We start from the raw sequence: 21,319 nt of genomic DNA on the forward strand, positions 1-21,319 counted from the left end.
TAATTCAAAAACTTCCAGGCTCATACAGCACATAAAATTTATTTTAGTTCTGAGTGAGGCATTAACACAATGAATGTGATGGATTTTGGTCCTGTTATAGTTAGTCCAGCTATAATGTGGGGAAAATGACAATGTTCCTTACAGATAACAATAAAATTTCCAGTTGTCTCTTCCAAAAACGTGCTTTTACTGAAAAATTACTTTTTAAGACCATGCAAAGTACAGCAACCCACAGCAAACCTTTTTCTGTCTTTTGCAATCACACCAGTGAAAGATGTCATCTGATTGGTTGGTATGGGTTATTGCACATTGCATATTGTTCTCTGCATTGTTCCCCTCGGAGCAGCTGATATGACTGGCTCAATGTATGAGGAATGGGGCATTAATACCATTCAAGTAACCACAGAAGGAATGTAAAGATATAACACAAGGGGGTAGTGGAGAGCAACATTTAGTAGGTGTAGCTGGGCTGGAAGAGGGACTCGGAAGAGGCGGAGTCTGAAGATCCAGATGGTTCATACTTCCCAAGGGATGCCAAACCGTTGATCTGCAATATACAATGGCAATTATCAGACAGTCAATTAACCTTTTTAAAGGCTATCACCCTATGCACAACCAGAACAGCTTCCATGCAATTCATTTATACTTATGTCTATTATTTTAGTTACTGACGGCTTTATCAGTGGAAGAAGTTTAAGGATAATCTGTTGTTACTGGACATTAGAACTGATCAGACTATCCTATATCATCATAAAGACATAACAAGGAAAAGCTTACAGGTAACAAACAATTTTGGTTCATACATAGTCATCTTGAGTCCAGTCACAATGGGTGTGCCACCAAGTGGCAAACGACAATAACTAGGATCGACCGTTTTTTTGTTGCCATTCTGAACAGTGATGTCTGCTGAAATGGCAGGATCAACCAGGTATTTACTAAATCTGGAAAGCTGGGTACACAAAGAGGGAAGATCAGCCAGTTCAGCAGGGACCAGCCACCTTCTGATCTGTGTGTAGCCCCCTCCTGGTTGGACAAAAGCCGATTATTAAATCTTCTGCCAAATGGTCCTGCTGAAAAACCTCCTTTTGATCAGCTGCTTGCAACCAAGCGGCCTTAGCACTGATTAGTGTGATCAGTGTATGAATAAAATGGCATCGGGGGGGGGGGGGGGGGAATATTCCTGCATCCACCTCGCTTGTTGGGATGCAGGAATCTGTTTTTTTTCCGTTTGTTTTTTTCCCTTCAGCCCACATATTGAACAAAAAAAAAAGAGAAGATAAAATGAACTGTATGTACCCAGCTTGTCACAACATGGATGATAGAAGAGTTTTACAGATAAGTAGAGACAATATTTTTACTTCTAATACCAATAAAAAAAAAAAGGGGGAGTTTGTGACACTTTAAATGCCACCCTCGCCACCACCCAGCTCAGCCCTGAAGAATGACCTCTGGGAAATATAGTCCCAGCAAAAGAAGTTGTTACTTGCCCATCCATGCCTGGAGCAGTTTTAATCTGAGATTTGGATACTTCCAAAAGGAGTGAAGTATCCACAGCACATTACATATAAGATTTGACCATCTAATATTGTAGAATATGGTATATCTTCTATTGTAAAACTGAGGGTCTGTCTACTTTATTATGGTTACAACGTCTTGTGGCTGAATTTTAGCATAAACCCTACATGGATGAAAGGAATGAACAGATTCCTTCATCCACATAATCAATATGGATGGAAGAATCCTCCCCGCTGTGCTATTGTATTCTCACAGTGTGACTCTTTCAGTCAGAATACACTGATCAGTGCTGTAGAAGATTGGCTGTTTGCACTGGTCAAATGAGAATTTACTAACGGCCTCGTTTGAGAGGAGATCCTCATTAGATTGGCTTCTTTTTAACTGGACCAGCCATGGATCGAAATTCAGGTGGTCGCTGCTGAACCGACCGAGTTTTGATCCATCTATGACCAGCTTTACTGTATATCTGTAGTTTTGGATGTTGGGAGATGTTAGAGCAAGTGCCAGGTTTTTATTACTGTCTTGTGTTCCTCTGGGAAGAGCCACCGTCTTTATTTGTCTTGGTGGCCATTGTTACAGTAAGGCGCTGGAGCATCGGCGATAAAATCGGTAGTTTTAGAAAAAGGGTTAAAGACACTTTGTCGGTGCTTCAACGCCACTGCCCATGCATTTCAATGGGCAGGGGCGCTCCTAAAGCGCCTCAAAGATGCTGCTTGAAGGCCTTTTTTCAACATTCTGCCAGCACACCGCTTCAGTGTGTAAGCACTCGGGCTTTCACACTGGAGTGACGCTTTGCTGGCGTGATTTGTATATTGTATATTTGTATTTGTGTTTTTGAAACCAATGATGAGGGGAAATATTTCAAATCAAGGCACCTACACACCACACTTTCTAAAAATGGGGATACCCCTTATTTGCTGTTGTGTCTCCGGGACAGGAAGTGAAGGGAATTCTCTGCTACGGGACACCAACAGAAAATGAAATACCTGACACGAGTTAGACTTGAGGCTAAAAATAAGTTTTGGGCAATAAATACACTTTAACTTAAAACTTAGAGTTGAGGGGTTATCCTGACCTTTGCTCTCTTAGCGAAAGCTTCCTGTGATGCTTTCTGATTCTCTGTTTTCCCGACCCAGGCAGAGAGTGCTGAGGCCTGAAGGGCACGGCCGTAAGAGAAGGACAGACGCCAAGGACGAAGGAGATTGCAGCGGTTCATGGCATTCAGGTTAAGAGATGCCTCTTCTTCACTCTGACCTCCAGACAGGAAGCAGATACCTGCAGGAAATCAATGTACAGATGATATTGTTAGTTTGTGATGCTTGTAGGTTGAGTGACCCAATGACATTTTGCATCTCGAAGCTTGTAGTGCGCGGACCTTCTCATTAGCATTGTCATGGACTCTGGCCCCTCTTGCTTTTGATCCGTAATGGTATTTGTTATAGCAGGATCATTTTGTTTAATGGTCTTTATTAGATGACATGTCTCAGGCTAGGTTCACACTTATACTAATTGGATGCGGGTTTTCGGTGCATCCAATTCTCATGACAGGAGATTGTGACCGACTCTATGGAGCCGCTTCACATATCTCTGTTGCGACTGCGGAGCGGCTTGCACAGGAATGATGTGCATCTTTGTCTCCATTTCAGGGGTGAATTCGGGCAAAAATTTGTCCCTGAAACAGAAAACAGGGACGCACCGCACCCCTGCTGCGAGCCGCATCCTTTGGAGGTGTGAACCCAGCCTCTGTGAAATATGTTTTGGGTATTTACTAATTTTTGTATATAATGTATAAAGCCGATTCTAGTCCATGCCAGAGTGTTTGAGTTTTGGTCCATGGCACTTAGGTGGAACTGCGAACTAAGGTGTAGTGATCTCACTGCTGAAATCACTATAGATAAATGGTATATAGGTAATCCAAATGACCAACACTCACCCAAAATTGAATCACCAGTTTTGCCAGGGCTGGCTTTTAACCACCCTTCAATCTTTTTATAGGACAATGCAGATCGATACAGCCCCTTTTACCCAGAGTGGGAAGAGTTTGATAGACTTAGGCATTGATTTAGACTGGGTTTACACTATTGCGAATTGGATGCGACATGCTCCACATCCAATTCACATAGCAGGAGAATGAACAGCTCTCCATGGAACCGGTTCACATATCTCTGCAGCGACAGTGCATCTTTTGGTCTGTTTCAGGTCTGAATTCAGCCCAAAATTCAGGCTGAAATCGAATCTGATACGGTGAATGGAGATGCACCGGACTCCTGGTGTGAGCCACTGCATTCTATAGTGTGAACCCAGCCTAAACATATTCAGATTTGGGTAAGTTTGGGAAAATGAAGGCATGGCTTTACAAATCCAGATTCTAAAAGAATTTCTTTGAGAATACACACTTGAATAAGCATGTGAAAAGATTTATATATATATATATATATATATATAAAACAAATTCCAGCAAGGATCTGATTGCAATATCTAGAACAATAGAAACAGGTATGGCTGAGCAAGATCTTCCCACAGGACATCCTGAGTCCACCATCTGTACTTCTTCCTGAATTTGGCAGAACTGGGAACTATGGGCAGAGGTTTCACCAGTGGAATCTTTAAAGTTATAGGCAGGTATCTCAACTTTTTATTGTACATGTAAAACTATAAATTTTGTGCTCTTTCGCTTTCATTATAGAAGTTGCCATTACTGCTTTTTTAAATGATACAAACTCCAGTGCTGTCATCCTGATTCTGGCTTCAATATCTGGCATCAGTGTCCTACTAGGTAGTGATGCCAGGATCAGGCTGACAATCATGGCGCCTCTACTATGTGAAATGGGTCAATGATGGCAGCCCCATATCTCTATCATAACAGATTCACTTTGACGACAGCCTTAATTACCTGGGACTGCAGAAGGGACCGTTCGTCTCAGGGCAGTAACAGTTGCCATAGCGACCTGCTCAGGTGTAAATTTTTGAGAGCATGATTGACCTCCTGTCACCATGTTTGGCTTTAAGAGAGTGCCTTCAAGATACACGTGATGCTGGACAAGAGCATGGTATACTGCAGACAGGACCTGTAATAAGAGAAGCACACATTTATATATAGTGTAGGTACACAGCAGCATTAACCATTATTATACTCTGATTTGTAATGCAATACTATCTGGTAAGTGGACTCCGGTGAAATAATAAATCACATTTTGCAATGCATTTCTCTTATCAAGTGTCATTCACTAAAAAATTAGACAGTTTTTTTCACATATGGGAAGTATTTTATTACTATTGTAGATAAAGAACTATTTGAAATGGAGATAAAAGGGGGGGGGGGCTTTCCCTTACAATAAACATGAGTAATTTTTGGGGGCTGTCATTGCCGACCTTACTCTAAAAATGAAATGTCCTTGATTCCTTAGGCCCATGCACTGTCTTCAACACTTTAAGTGACTGAACTAGAACACAAATTTGTATAGTTGTGAAAAACTTGGAAGTCTTTATCTGTATGTTTTATTTTCCATCAGTGTCTCAGTTTTGAAGTCAGAAAGTCAACACAACAGCAAGGCAAACTCCCTTTCAGGACAGGCTTCTTTAAAAAAAAAAAAAAAAAAGAAAATAAAAAAAAAAGTACTATATACTATACAAACTGCCATTCCCAGACCACTGAGAGAGCATTAGTGACCATCGGGAGCACTGTCATTGGAAACTGGTGTCACTTAAAGTGGTTGTAAAGCCTCAAGGTTTTTCACCTTAATTTTAATGCATTCTATGCATTAAGGTGAAAAACTTTCTGTGCTGCAGCTCCCCCCCCCCCTTTCTTTAATGGAACCCATCTGATCCAGCGATGTGCATAAGCACAGCGTCTCCAGCCACTGTCTCTCTCCTCATTGGGCAGACTGATAGCAGTAGGAGCCATTGCTGTCAATCAATTCCAGTGACACTGGAGCGGGGGGCAGGGCAAGGTCCCGTTGTCTGTCAAGGGATGCAGCAGCAGCGCTCGGCAGCAAGCACACACAGGTGCTCCCAGTGAAAGCAGCTTTCTGTGGGGGCACCCGATGAAGAGGAGGGGCCTAGAGCGCCAGCGGTGCACCCCAGAAGATAGGGATCGGGGCTGCTCTGTGCAAAACAATTTGACAGAGCAAGTAAGTATAGGCATGTTTGTTGTTTTTGTAAAAAAAAAAAAAGTCAGACCTATTAACGAAATGAAGCTAGGGTGAATAGCTGCACTAGGGAGGCCTTCTTGGCCAATAAAGTTAGAAGCAAGCAGCTCTTTCACTTTTAAAATGTGAAAAGCCAAAAGGTTTGCTTTATGCAGATGCAAACCCAGTATTTGTATTAGTGCAACAAAGGGTGTGAGTATAGTGTGCAAACTATACACACTATTCGCTGATTAAGCCAAACTAACCAGTATCTTCAGGTCAGCAGGGCCTGGTTCAAACTCCATCTGGCAACATTCCCAGACTTCTCCAATAACCATCAATGCATAAAAAACAAAGGTTAATATTCAACAAGGGTGTGGGAAAGAAGGCACTCTACAGGTGCTGGCAAACTACAAGTCCCATCATGACCTAAAGAAAAATAGACTGGAAATTAAGTCCTAAAAGTTGCACATTACAGCAAAACCTCGTTAGGAGGTATATGACAGCCTATGCCTGGGCTTCAAATAGGCCACGCCCTGAAAGCCCTATGTAACCTGCAACCTGATTTAGTGCTCAGAAAGGGCTATGGACTCCATATGCAGTGGGAGTGCACCCCTATCAATGCGTCCAGCCCCCTGATCTACATACAGAGCGCCGGACTGTGGATTACAATTGGGGGGAGGGGGGCTTTTTTTGAAGCCCGTGATTAGAGCCAGAAAGCAATAACAGGCTTCAGAAAAGGGGGGGCTCAGGGTGCAGAGCACTGCGCCCCGACCCCACCCAGTTGTGTGACGATGGCGAATTAATATTCGCTAATTTCACACTTAATCTTCTCTCTGCAAATCAGTAGGTGGGCCATGAGACCCGTTTCCCAATTGGCCAAAACATCCTAGACACCTAGTGCCTTAGAGAAGATGCATAGATGGAGTCTGCTGTGGTGGAGGACACCAGAGCAACTGACCGGCAGACAGCGGGCGAGGGGGAGGGGTCTTTGGGACTCCCTTGTGACAGTGCTTAGGCCAATCAGGAGGCATCACTACTGTCAAAGAGGGAGGGACAATGATTCACATGCTCATCCATACCTGGGTATTTCATTCCATCCCTGGCAGTCAAACAGAGTGTCAGGGGAGCAATGGGAGGTGAATATTTACTGCACTGAAAGGGAGGGAACTTGGTGAACCTTTTATTTTGCATTGCATGGGCATGGGGAAGTGATAATTTAAGTTTCATTGGGGAATTGCTGGGAAGAGTGGCGAGGGGCAAAAGGCTCAGAGATTGAAAACTATGAAAGGGACATTTTGTCACTTAAAGTTTAACAAAATATGAGAAGCACACTAATTAAAAATCACAAACCACACATTCTACAACACTTGACCCGTTTCGGTCGGAAGCTTTATACCCCTACCCGACTACCCCAGGATATTTACTTTTGATACTGGTGAACCAGTAAGATTTACCCACAATAGAGTGCTTAAGGATTAGGCAAGAGGATAGTAGGGGACAGGCCGAAACTCAGGCTCTGGGTGGTCAGAACCAGAACATGGGAGCCAAGAAGAAACCAGCAAGTGTATTCAGTTGGAGCCTAGGTCATGGCAGGCAGAGGAGGATCAGAAAACCAAGAACTAGCAAGGTCAGCTATCATCACAAGAAACTAGGGAAAGACTGCAAATAGAATAGAAGGAGACTCCAGCAGGCACTAACAACAAGGCAATGTAATCAGTACTGGGAACCAGGAGCACTAATGTATATTCTTGTGCCGCACAGTATAAGAGTGTGTGCACACATGGATGAGCATACACAAGCGCCTGAGGGCATAACATATGACTGGCAATAGCAGGAAGAAGGAAAATGTTTTACAGACCTCACTTATGACTGAAATACCACTTTGGGCCTGTTAACCCTGCAAGCATTCTCACCTTTTCTGTCTCATATTGGCATCTTTGGAGATCATGTGACCCATCAGACAGAATTTCAGGTTCCACGATTGGCACAAGACCGTTCTGCAAGACATATACATTGATTGTTAATTCAACACTTTATTTACATAGCAAAGGCAAGTCAATCATAGAAGATGTTACATAGTAAAGTTGAAAAAAAAAAAAAAAAAAAAAAAAACGACACGACACTAGTCTATCTAGTTCAACCAAAAGCAAATAGAGAATCTCTATATACAAAAAACTGTACCCACAGTTTATTCAGAGGAAGGCAACAAAAAACAAAACGCTAAAGCATGATCCAACTTGCGCCGGTGGGGGAAATAAAATCCCTTCCCGATCCTCCAGGAGGCAACTGGATATTTCCTGGATCCGCTACCCCTGGTGTTATTACCTATAAGGCCTGATTCACACCTATGCATTTTTTTGTGCTTTTTGCAGATTTGCACTACAGAGCGTGTTCCATAGGAAACCATGGTAAATGGACTGTAGAGCAAATCTGCAAAATGCAAAAAGCACTAAAAATGCATAGGTGTGAATCCAGCCTAGAAGTTAGTATCCAGTTATATTTTGTGTATTTAAAAATACATCCAGCTCTTTTTTTTTTTTTTTTTTAAACAATCTGCTGGGCAGCACTAGTTCTTGGGGGAGTTGATTCCATATTTTCACAGCTCTTACTGTGAAGAAGCCTTTCTGTATGTGGCAGTTAAGGTCCCTTTCACAAGTGGCAGAATCAGATTGGCTCAGTAGGGGATCTATTCACTGATCCCCTGCTTAGCAGATGAGAAAAGGGTCTGCATCTGCTCAGTTTCTGCAGAGCAGACTTGGACAAAGCCTGCTCTGCTCTATTGGCAACCAGGTGTAAACAGTCCATTTACACCCAACTGCTCTCTGATCCGCCTAGATAGAGGGGGATGGATCCATGTCCATTTTTTTGTAATGGACCGGGTCAGATTGGAGATAGGTGGGTGTAAATGGACATAACTCTGTTTACACCCACTGGTCCATAGGGATACATGGACCATCCATTCAGGTCCACCGGAAAAACTGATAGGTGGACCTGATCAGATTGCTTGCGTGAAAGGAGTCAATCTCTTACTCCAGATGTAAAGAGTGCCCCCCATCCTCTGTAATGACCTGACAGTGAATAACTCACCCAGTTCACTATACAGTATGGACCACTTATGTATTTATTCATGTTGATCATATTCCCCTTTAATGTCCTCTGCTCAAGAGAGAATAAATTCAGTTCCTCTAATCTTTGCGCATAACTGAACTCCTCCATGCCTCTTATCAGTTCGGTTGCTCTTCTCTGTACTTTTTCCAGTTCCCCGATATCCTTTTTTTGTGAACTGGTGCCAAAACTGAACTGCATATTCCAGATGAGGTCTTACTAATGATTTGTACAGGAGCAAAAGTCTCTCTCTCTGGAGTCCATACCACTTTTAATACAAATGATTTTGCAAATGTAGTATTTCTTAATGGGAATTTTAGACACAAAGTCAGCACAAAGTGGCTTGCATAGTACAATAGCCGCCAGGGAAGATGCCTCCGTCGGCGCCGTTAAGCGTGGATGGAGGAGTCAAGTGATTTCTCTTGTTCAACCCATGTGTCTCCTTAAAACCTGACAGAGGAAGTTCTAACCCTTCTCTGCGTTATCCAAAGCTAGGTGACGAGGGGCTTTGAATTTAAAAGTATAAAGGGGTGCTTAGAACCAATTTATATCTGTTTAGAGGGTAAATGTAATCAATATACATCCACAACTCTGCCCTGCACAACATCACTAACCTTATCTCAAAAAACCTCCTGACCTCTAGCTTACTTTTTACCTCTTCCAATGCTCGTCTCCAAGACTTCACCCCAGCTTCTCCCATCCTCTGGAACTCCCTATCCCAATCTGTCCAACTTTCTCCTACTCTGTCCACTTTTACCCGATCTCTGAAACCCCTTCTCTCTATAGCCTATCTGGCTCCACCTAACAACTGTACGTTTGTTTTTTCCACAAGCTCATCCTCCACAGGTATTATCTTTTGTATCACATGACCTTCCCTTTTAGATTGTAAGCTCTAATGAGCATGGCCCTCGGATTCTTCCTGTATTAAATTGTACTGTAACTACTGTCTGCCCTCATGTTGTAAAGTGCTGTTCAAACTGATGGTGCTATATAAATCCTGTATAATAATAATATACTCTGAGTATATTACTTACTCTGAGGTATTACCTTCTAAAGAGGCTGAGGGAAATGGACTCATACTTTGGGGTATCTGGCTAATGTTTGTTTTAAAAAGCAGCAAATTCTAAAATAAACTGCTCTAGACAAAAGGAAACATGAGAAAGTGAGATAAGAATCCCTTTATTGCTAAATTTTAGACATTGCACTGTGCACAGAGCTGCACCGTATCATGATCCAGGCTCTGATAAGCCCTTTGTTTTTGCTTTTACTGTAATCCTAATGGGGGTTAATGATAGCTACAGAGCAAAGGAAAACAGCTTAATCAGCTATGGTTGTTCTGCTCTGTGTGTCAAAGAGGCAGGGGTGTGACATAAAACTCTACTAGGAACAATAAAGATCACACCACCAGCCCAGTGCTGAAAAACACTGCAAACAAAGTTAAAGAGACCCTGTCACTAACTTAAAAAATTGCAGGTAGACATAAATATTGCAAATTTCAAATGCTTATTTTCAGTGTGTTCTTGAGTGACAGCTGTGACTCTGCTGGGGCTGCTGACTTCACATCCAAGATGGCGGCACCCAACAGCAATCTCCAAATTCTTGATGTCTACATAAAGGAAGCGTTTGCCAATAAATGATATGCCTAAATATGTGAAAGTGGTAAAGTTCATATGCTCCCCTATACCCGTAAATAGCTACCATTTACCAAGGGCTCCAACAGAGCAATGGAATGTAGGGTGAGTGTGGAGTGGTGAACTTTCAAGAGAACTTGTCACTTTATCCTGAATGAGAAAAGTGGTAAAGTCTCCTAAAGTTGATTATTTTTAATCCTCTTGCTGTTAGCATTAGTAAATAGATATTTACTTGTTCTGAACTGAAAAAAAAAAAAATTCTTGTACTTCCTGGTCTCTTGCCTAGGCAAATGTTTTATATATATATATATATATATATATATATATATATATATATATATATATATATATATATATATATATATAGATAGATAGATAGATAGATAGATAGATAGATAGATAGATAGAGAGAGAGAGAGAGAGAGAGAGAGAGAGAGAGAGAGATTTGCGTGATGTCATAAGCCTAGGCAAACGACCCTTAGAAGAAAAAGCAAGTTGGCTGTATAAAGAATTTACTGGCAGAATAAAATATTTTACTATCCAAAGTTAAAACAACAAGGGCAGAAGATTTAAGATGGAAAGTTGAAAAAATTACTGAAGGTCAGGCATGGCATCTTCTACTAAACCAGGTGCACTTTGGTACCTTCAAGTCCACCCTGAATGATATACATTATACAGCCCTCAAAAATTCCACTCGCACGCTCGCATTTTGCGAGTGGATTTCGAGGGCTGGCAAGAAGGGCTGCCTGGGAGCCGAGGGGAGCATCGCCGATCACAGAGGGGGAAGAGAGGAGAGCCGCCACTGGATGATCAGAGCAGGGAAAATCAAAGCTTTCATTTCAATAGCTGTGTGTTCCCCTGCCGAGTGCTGTCACCTAAGACTCTCCTCTTTTTCTAGGACTTTGATAGACAGATCAGCCGTCCAATCCTAGGACGGGTGACATGTATCAAAGTTCCCCGGACAAGGGGAGGGGCGTATGTGACGGCGCGCAGCGGGGGGAAACACACGGCTATTGAAACGAAAAATGTGATGTTCCCTGCTCATCCAGTGGCGGCTCCCCTCTCTTCCCCTCCACAGGTAGGCTGCACATGGCGGACACGGGCTGCACACGGGGCACAGGCAGCACATGGGGCACAGGCGGCGCGGTGGGCACAGGCGGCGCGGTGGGCACAGGCGGCACACAGGCAGCACGGTGGGCACAGGCGGCACACGGACACGGTGGGCACAGGCAGCACATGGCACAGGCTGCACGGTGGGCACAGGCTGCACATGGCACACAGGCAAGCTGCATTGATGGGCATAGATAAAGTTGTTAATATTTTTAGAACTTAATTACATAAAACAAAGTGTAATTTCATGAGATAATTTATGAGGGTGGGTTTAGGGGCGGGGCAGGGTAGGGGTTGGGTGCGGGTCAACTGGTGGCGAGTAACCCTTGAGGCCTGGCTAGTAGCTCAGGACTTTAAATTTTGAGCCCTGTATATATAATAAAATTAAGTTACCTGCTGGCAGATGCTGGCGTACCGTGCCAAAACGTTGGCATTTTCATAGATTGCAAGGCTTGAGGGTGCGTGGTCTGAGATCTTCAGCACACAGCGCCACTTGGCAAAGTCAGCACCGTCCTTCTTGTACTGAGCGCAACGCTCGGACAGTCCATCCAGACCTGTAATTATAACAGTAAGAGGTTTGCAAAGTGAAAAGCATAACAAGAACAAATGCTGCCATAATTACTGATGGGAGCTGATGCGCTGGGTAAGTGAACCTGTCACTTATGTACTATCAAGTCTGGGATTTAACACAGTAGATAGCTAAACCTATTTTTCATGGACTGTATATTAGAGCTGTAGAGCTCCTTCTATGTTTACTTTTTCATATATCTACATGAAGTGATTGCCCTTTAGAAACAGAAATATCAAAGGATAAGTTCACTTTTGCAAAAAAAAAAAAAAAAACATTTTATTGAAGGTAGAAAAAAAATGTGCATTTATTATTATTATTTTTAAAAAAATTTTGGGAGCCTGTAAAGCATTGCATTAGCAGATTGCTGGTGCCATGCAGGTCTCCAGCAGAACCAGTGTATCTGATTGTCCATATATCCTGTACGGGTAAGCAGATACAATCTTACAGGAAGCATGAATGAACTACCAGAGTGCTCCACAGCACCGTGGTAGTTCATTGAAAACTACAAGCCGCCAGCCGCAAAGGCTGCTGGACTTTGTCTTTTTCCATGCCCAGAGCCCTGTCAATCAGTGACGCGGCCAGTTGGGCACATCTATATATTTTTTTAATTTTGACAGTTGGCGGGGAGGGAGAAGAACCCTGCAAACTGTCACAACGGGGATCAGTCTGTTCATAACATGTTACACCCTGAATATGGGTGTAACATGTTACAAAAGGTGAACTTGTCCTTTTAAGGCAGTGGTTCTCAACCTCAGTCCTCGAGTGCCCACAACAGACCATGTTTTCAGGTTTTCCTTCATTTTGCACAGCTGCTTTAAATCAATATCTATGACATGGTATTGATGAGAGCTATTTTATCTAAGGGAAGTACCCAAAACCTGGCCCATTGGGTGTACTTGAGGACTGAGGTTGAGAAGCACTGCTTTAAGGCAACAAGAACATTTTCTTCATTTTCAAGGATTTAGCCATGACATCAAAAACGTCCTAGGAGCACCACACACTAACACCTGTCTCTAAATTTTCTAAAGCTGGTCATACATACTAATAATTAGATTTTATGCAATGTCCTTTAGCTTTACCATAATTATGTTATGTGGAGACCTACTCCATCAATTTAAAGGCATAGTTCACCTTTACCAAAAAACGTCCAATGCAAATGCAGGTAAGGGTTGTCTGTAGCTAAAAACAAACAGCGCAGCTTTGACCAAAGTTGACTTATTCCTTTGCTATAGCTGTAGGCCATTTATATACCTCTTGAAGCCTAACTGAAAAACTTCAAAAGATGAAAACATCCCATCCTGCCTTGTTTCTAGAAAATTCCTAAGACAGCAACTGTGTTGACCCCCAACATCACAGGAGTGAGCTCTCAAACACTGAGCTCAGAGTTATAGTGTCAGGGAAGAAGTACATGTGAGGGGATTTGAATCAGAGAAAGAGCTCACTCCTGTGATGGTGGAGGTGAACAGTAAAAGCTGGGAGTGTCTTAGCAATGTCCTAGCAACAAGGCAGGATGGAAAGATGCCATCTGTGGGAATTTTTCAGGAGGTACATAAATGGCCTACACCTATAGCAAAGGGCATTATTCAGCTTTGGGCAAAGCTGCACAGTTTGTTTTTAAATACAGAGGTCCCTTACTGCACAGGCAGTTTTTGGTAAAGGTCAACTAGGCCTTTAGGCTGGGTTCACACCGCTGCGGGGGGAAGAACCGGATGTGATTTGCTGTGATCTCCGTAGCGCTGCGAGTTCAGCCATACAGATAGTATGGCTGAACTCGCAGCGGTCCCGCAGCAAACTCGCACGGGACCCTTTTTTGGGTCCGCAACGGAATCGGATCGCATGGGGGTTCACACCATGCGATCCGATTCCTGTGCGAGTCGGCAGATCGCACTGCGATATGCCGACGGATCTGGGGGTGTCATTAACATAACATTGACACCCCCAGCCGTCCGCATAGGGCAGTGTGAACTGCCGGCGGGAGTAATGCGATGCGGGAAAACGCCGCGGATTCGCGGCGTTCCCGCATCGCAGCAATGTGAACCCGGCCTTAAAGTCCATATCCAGCCACAAAATGTATCTTGTGTTGGATAAAGTGGGGAAGAATTAGACCCTGTCAGATTTTTGGTGCTGTCTGTCTTCCCATTTGTGACATTATCCTAACTTCCTGTTCAGACAAGAAGTGATGTCAAGTCTCTCTAATGGAAACATTGACAAACACATTTTAACAAAGCGGCAAAGGCCTAGAACTTCTGACAATGTTTTATTTTTAGCCATCTGTATCTGTTTGGGTGATGACCACACTGCTCATATTTTGTATGCGTGCTACAGAGGCAGGAAGTGAGGTAAACTTTCCCTGATGGGGTCACAGGTACGAATAAAAACCAGACAGAAATGTTAACCCCTTCCTCACATCAAACATGAAAAAATTACTATAGTTAGGTTTTTAGAGAAGCAGGTAGATATTGGCATTAAAAAAAAATCAAGTAATGATTGATTGTTACCAGTAGTATCTAACCTTGTGTGGTGGTTTCTCCATCGGTTCCTGCCAGGGGAGCAGTGCCTTTGTCTACCTGCAAAAGAAAGCCCAGATTTAATATATAAAAGACTTCAATATTAATTACACCATGACATCACTAAAATGAAGCAGACCGGACCTTGATTCCTACAACGATTCCCTGATCCTTCAGGACTTTGGTAAAAGGGACGCCGTCACTGGACTTTTGGTATAAGGTCTCATGGAAAAGGATGACCCCTCCTATGCTTTTGTTGAGGTTGGGATCTGCTGTGAAGAGAAGGTTTCGGAAGAAGCGGCGGTTCTCTTCTGTGTTCTCCACATTAATACGCTTCAGACGACTTCCCATGGTCCCTTAAATGGCAAGGTTGGACAGAGAATAGTTAAGACAGTTTCCCATAAAACTTCAGCTTGTTCAATTAAGCTTTGACAAGATAAAAAAACTTGGAAGCTGATTGGCTTTTATGCAGAGCTACACCAGATTTTGCACAATTTTAGTAAATCAACCCCAGTAACTCAAGAGCCATGAGGAGTAAGGGGTCTCTGAACTAACTAGGGAGGTGAATTTTCAAAGGTGGATCTTTGGCAGTCAATTATCTGGGTTAAGTTCAAGTCTGTTGCAGTGATGCTTAACTTTACCCTTATTAATATGAAATAAAAACATTTATATACAATGCACACCAATCAGTTCCATACAGCTGTTTTTTTTTTTAAAGAGAGACTACATAAACAACTTTTTTTTTTCTTTTAAATCTGTCACTTTGTAATAAAAAAAATCTGTACACAGTTATACAGAGCAAGAAGAAAAGGACATATTCACTTTGTGTGTACTCCAAGCTTCAGCTACTGAGTTCTGTAAACATGACCTTCTTCAGCATAGCAGATATAGACAGGTAAAGAATATATATATATATACACACACACACACACACAGTATATACTCATCTCTTATACACTTTCTCTTTAAAAAGGTTCTTACCCACAGATTCATCTGCTGCAAGTATTCCCCTGCCATCTTTAACAATACGTTGAGCATTCTCTGAGAGTTCCTTCTTCTGTTCGGTGGTGAGTGCTGGAAACTGAGACATTATGGCTGATCTATGTAAATAGAAAAGAGAAATTTAAAGAGAAGTTCTAGCAACTACATCCAATAGGTTAATCAATAGGATTTTTACAGTGCTCCAATATGTGACTACCCTGTCCCATCATCTTATTTTATGCTGTATAAGTCCAAATAATTCAGCCAGAACTACTAGTAAAGATCAGAACCTCTTAAGTTGTTTTAGCTATTTCAATTGCTTGTAAAGTTGGAACGGGGGGCATTAAATTGACAGCTTCGATACCGTTTATTGAGATCAAATAAAAAACTGGAAAATAAAACACAGCAATTTTGTTAAAAGTGATTGGATTTTTCTGCTGGGTTCAAGCGAGACAATTTAAATCCCATCACTCTTTATTGGTTGGTCTAGATGGACTTGTGTCTTTTTTCAATCAGACTAACTATGTAACCCCTCACTTGATTCTAACTACCTTTTTATGTATTCCACTGCTTTGTGACTGCAACAAAAATGGAATAAAAGGTTTGTTTATTCAAATCAACAAATAATCAAATAGCTAGCTGTGTCATGGAGCGGGAATGCATATCTGTTGGGAACCAGGCATCAGGACAGTGTAACTCATGCTGAGTGGAGGCTCAGGGCTCAGAAGAGATACTAAGAGATACACCAAGGGCGCCAAGGAACACTGGAAGCTAGGGTCATGGACTGGTGGACAGCAACCTTGAAACCTGATGGGAGACTGGGGACTCTTTGAGAAGAGAGGTACCCCAAAGGCACCAAGGGACACTGAAAACTTAGGCTACGTAGTGTTGGAAAACAATCTGTAAACCCAATGAGATACTGGGTACTATTGGAGAAGAGAGGTACCTCAAGGCCACCAAGGAACACTGGAAGCTTGGGTCATGGAGTGGTGGACAACAATCTGGAAACTCAAACACTGGGGACTCTTGTAGAGACACTAAATAATAGCAGGAGCTGAAGTGACAAGAGATGATACTGGATACTGGGAAGATAACACACTCCATGTATTCGGGAGGGACTTGTCTCAGAGTGCCTGACCATTGAGTGGAGGTGAAAGCCCTTAGAAGGTTCAAGTGTAAGCAGTTGCCTGTTATTCAACAGAGTGCCGAGCCGGTAGTGATGACCTTTGCTGAAGGACAATTTTGAGGTTGTGACCCTCTGACTCACTCAAATAGGCAGCATCTGAACATCAGGTACTGATATTTAAGATTGCAGAGTACAGCGGAAACAAACAGGGTTCCAGAGTGCAGAAAGTCTCACAGGATTACTGAACAGGAGTCTCTAGGAACACTGGGGTGCTGAGATCACAGGAACGAGAGTCTCTGTGAGTAACACGAGTGTAAGAGTCTTTAGGAACACTGAGGTGCTGGGATCATAGGAACACAGTGGTGAGAAAATCTGGAAGCCGAGTGCAGAAATGCTGAGCTCACTAAAAGTACACAGGGCACACAGGTGGTGGAATACCAGACCCTTTATAAAAGCACATCGGATATGATTGGCTAGGGTACTGGGGGCTCCTCAATGGTTGAGCGCAGAGGGCTTCACATAGAGGGAAAGATCTGGCACTGGAATCGGGCACAGGTTAGAGAGACATGTAAATAAGGTGTTTTCCCTCACTTTCTCCATGAGAGTAAAGCCTGCCATAGAAGGTTTGAATCTTGCCCAATTCAGCAGGGACCGGCTGAGATTTGACTTGGGTACAAGCAGCATTTTATATTTTTCTACACGCCGTTACTGCCAGCGGCTATAGCCGCTGGCAGTAACCACTGTATTCTGCTAGCCAGGAATGCTCCCCACGCCCCCCACTGGCAGAATACAATACTACTTGTTGATTGGGGAATCAAGTGATTTTCTTTCCATTCCTCCAGGGTGGAAGGAAACAAAATCATATTTTGTATGGCCAGCCCTTGATATTGGAGAAATAGTGTTCCATCATTGGTGTCAGTGGGAGGAATAGTGTCCCATCGCTGGTGTCAGTGGGAGGAATATTACCCCATAGTTGGTGCAGCATTAGCAATAGTGCCTAATTGTTGCTGTCAGTGGGAGGAATAGTGTCCAATAGATGCTGTCAATGACAAGAATAGTGCTCTATAGTTGGTGTCAGCTGGAGGAATTGTGTCCCATCATTGGTGTCAGTGGGAGGAATAGTGCCTCATCATCGGTGCAAGTAAATGGAATAGTGCCTCATTGGTGGTGTCAATGGGAGGAATAGTGTCCCATTGCTGCTGTCAGTGGGAGGAATATTGCCCTATAGTTGGTGTCAGTGGGAGGAATATTGCCCTATAGTTGGTGTCAGTGGGAGGAATATTGCCCTATAGTTGGTGTCAGTGGGAGGAATAGTGACTCAGGGTTGCTGTTAGTGGAGGAATAGTCTCTCATCGTTTGCTGTTAACAGGAGGGTTAGTACCCCATAATTGGTGTCAGCTGGAGGAATCATCATCATCATACCCATCATTGGTGTCAGTGGGAGGAATAGTGCCCCATCGTTGGTGTCAGTGGGAGGAATAGTGGCCCATCACTGGTGCCAGTGGGAGGAATAGTGGCCCATCACTGGTGCCAGTGGGAGGAATAGTGGCCCATCACTGGTGCCAGTGGGAGGAATAGTGGCCCATCACTGGTGCCAGTGGGAGGAATAGTGGCCCATCACTGGTGCCAGTGGGAGGAATAGTGGCCCATCACTGGTGCCAGTGGGAGGAATTATGCTCCTTGTTTTTTGTCAGAATAGTGTCCCAAGGGCAAGATAAAGGCACTCAATGGGCTTCATTTTGTAAAGGACTGTTTTGAAGTCTGAAGGCTTTGTTTTTCCTTGAAGGTAAAAACCCTTCTGTGTGCTACTCCCCCCACACCCCCTTCCTTATACTCACCTGAGCTCCCTCTCGATCCAGCCACTGAGCCAATGAGGAGAGAGCGGGGCCAAGCCATGGCTCTGGGTCTTCTGGGTGCATAGAGCATGGCTCAGGAGTGAGCACGCACCAGTGCTGCCATAGCAAGCGGCTGGCTATTGGGGCACTGGTCAAGCGGTGAGGAGTCAGGAGCACCAGCAGGGGCCCGAGAAGAGGAGGATCTGGACTGCTCTGTGCAAAACCATTACACAGAGCAGGTAAGTATAACATGTTTGTTATAAAAAAATAAAACCTTTAGAATCAAACACAACGTGTGTGTGTGTGTGTGTGTGTGTGTGTGTGTGTGTGTGTGTGTGTGTGTGTGTGTATCTATATCTATATATATCTATACACACATACATACACACACTGTATAAATATTGTTCATACTGGTCTCTCAGTTCTGGTTGTATCGGCTGAATGTCTTCTACAGACTTGGGCAAACATGAAAACGTGGCCAAAGATAAACACTCCATGAAACAGCCCACTTCACAGCCGCACAACAGGATCTTCACATTACCGACTGAAGGAACTCCCATAACTGTCACTTCCTCTGATCAGCACCCCCAGCCCCCCTACCAAGTGTGTGATCTCTGCAGAACATCTCAATCACCTGTACTACACTACACAATGCTCTGCATAGCAATGTCTGCAAAACTTTCAAGCCTCCTTGCAAACACTAATGCAGAACATTGCTGCCCTATTCCAAAAAACTGCAGATCATCGCACCCTTCTTCCAATGAGTTGCAAAGTTTTGCTTCCCCCCCCCCCCCCCCCCGATGCAAATTATACAGTGTTTGCAGGGCTGTTTCCAAAGAGCTGCAGGGCATTGCTTCGAAACTAAAAAAAAAAAAAAAAAAAAAAAAAAAACACAAAAAAGTAGCAATACTCTCCTTACTCAGAGCACTCCTATTATTTCTAATATCTGCAGACCACGGCTCCCTTCCAAAGAAATGAGGGTATTTCTAAAGCACAATACAATACTCTCACCTGCATCTGTTGCAGCACATCGCTCCCTTCTACCAATAAGCTGCAGAGCATTGCAGCAACCTTTAGCACAAAGCAATGTTCGAGTTCTCAACATCGGAAAATGTCCGATCGGACCGCGTTGTTGGATAATTCAACTGTGTGTGGGCTCCATCGGACTGTTTCCGTCAGAATATCCGACACATTTTTGTTATAAAAGTTTGCTCAGATGAAATTACGACACCAAAGCTATTGGCTACTAGCCTGAACGTAGTCCTGTTGCAAGGCACGAACGTCATCATGTTCCGAACGATCGGAGTTTCCGACAACTTTGTCCGATCGTGTGTATGCAACACTACTTTCGGACAAAATACGTCGGAAAAAGTCAGACGGATTTTGTTGTCAGAATGTCCGACCGTGTGTACAAGGGCTAAAAGTAACAGAGCATTGCTCACGTAGTCCAAAGAGCAGCAGAGCGGGCTCCAGGTTTCAACAGCTGCAGGGCATCTCTCCAGCTTGCCAGTGAGATAAGCACCTACTACTCCCTTCTTCAAAGGGCATTCCAACAGCTGCAGAGCATTGCTCACAAAGAGATAGAGAGTACTGTTTCAGGCTTTATCTTCTGCAGAGCATTGCACTCTTCTCTGAAAAGGATGCAGAGTATCCCCCCATTTTCCGAAAGTTCTGTAGATTTTGAACACTTGGACTCAGATAAGCCAACATTTCAGAACCACACACGTCAAATTACCAGCCAGGAAAGGATTGTAGAGCATTGCTCCAGCCCCATAAAGCCCTGCAGTGCATTTATACAGCCACCACATTTTGCAGAACATTGATTTATATTGTGCTGGCAAATTCTTTGGCGCTTTGCATATGCAGATACATTCACATCCATCCCTGCGTGCAGGAGCTTACAATCTAAACCAGGGCTCTCAAACTGGTGGCCCTCCAGCGGTTGCAAAACTAGAAGTCCCATGATGCATTGCAAGGCTGACGGTTACAAGCACGACTCCCATAGGCAGAGGGGATGATGGGACTTGTAGTTTTGCAACAGCCCCAGGGCCACCAGTTTAAGACCCCTGAGCTAAAGTCATACAAAAACACACATCAGCCTCCCAAACTCTGCAGAGCATTTCTCCAGTCTCTTAAAGCTCAGATCTGTATTCTCCTGGATCAGATCAGATCTGAACATATGACAAATGACAGTTGTGTTCCATAAAGAATCTTTGATCCCTATGGCAGCCACATGAATCAAAGCAACAGACCACCAATAACCGTCAAATGTTTGTCATTCTAATACTGATGCCCTGATTGCTGATTGAAAATCGTCCTATGTATGATCTGCAGAGTATCTGAACCCCTTAGATGCACTTACTGGTGGTGGGTTGGCACTGAGCTGGCAGTCTGGATCCTGTGAGTGGCAAGGCAAAGGTGATCACATTACTGTATATATATATATGTGTGCATCAACTTTTAGGATGTGGGCGTGGACTATGTTCTTCCATCACCCATAGGCTTCTGTGGCTGTACACTCCTCCAAAGCCAGCCAGTAAGTGACAGCCAAGCTGGAGTCTAGGCTGGACCTGGGTGGAGGAGGTGTATTTCTTATGCTGGGCAAAGTTCACCCCCCTCCCTCCCTGAGCCCTGGGGGGAGATCAGACACATCCAACTCTGTACAAAAGTTTACCCAATGCTGAATGCTGGAAAAACAGCCCATCACATTCAGGACTTGCCAACAAATTCGCTCACCTAATTAACCTCTTAATACTGCCTATACTGTTTATAATTGTCATTTTTATTTATATATATATATATATATAT

At 43.5% G+C, this 21,319-nt stretch overlaps 1 protein-coding gene across 1 annotated transcript; it reads right to left on the minus strand.

Moving 5' to 3' along the window:
• Window positions 1–23: 23 nt before the first annotated feature.
• On the minus strand, window positions 24–21,030 carry ALDOB (aldolase, fructose-bisphosphate B). The gene is made up of 9 exons (XM_077454750.1): window positions 20,874–21,030; window positions 15,551–15,669; window positions 14,714–14,925; window positions 14,575–14,629; window positions 11,885–12,045; window positions 7,559–7,642; window positions 4,409–4,583; window positions 2,591–2,790; window positions 24–547 (listed from the first exon to the last, which is right to left on the minus strand). The coding sequence occupies exons 2-9, from the start codon at window positions 15,657–15,659 to the stop codon at window positions 452–454; spliced, it is 1,092 nt and encodes a 363-aa protein (XP_077310876.1). The 5' UTR covers window positions 15,660–15,669; window positions 20,874–21,030; the 3' UTR covers window positions 24–451.
• Between the last annotated feature and the right edge of the window lie 289 nt (window positions 21,031–21,319).

Source organism: Lithobates pipiens, unplaced genomic scaffold (assembly GCF_037356315.1).
Source record: "Lithobates pipiens isolate NorthernLeopardFrog02 unplaced genomic scaffold, aLitPip1_a1.2 Scaffold_25, whole genome shotgun sequence".
NCBI lineage: Eukaryota > Metazoa > Chordata > Amphibia > Anura > Ranidae > Lithobates > Lithobates pipiens.

What these genes read in the sequence shown, in the direction of transcription:
- ALDOB (XM_077454750.1), bottom strand. Translation starts at nt 15,659, where the DNA reads ATGTCTCAGTTTCCAGCACTCACCACCGAACAGAAGAAGGAACTCTCA. An exon ending in TGCAGCAGATGAATCTGTGG is followed by an intron (nt 14,926 to 15,550) that starts GTAAGAACCTTT and finishes TTGCCATTTAAG; the next exon opens with GGACCATGGGAAGTCGTCTG. An exon ending in GAATCGTTGTAGGAATCAAG is followed by an intron (nt 14,630 to 14,713) that starts GTCCGGTCTGCT and finishes TTTCTTTTGCAG; the next exon opens with GTAGACAAAGGCACTGCTCC.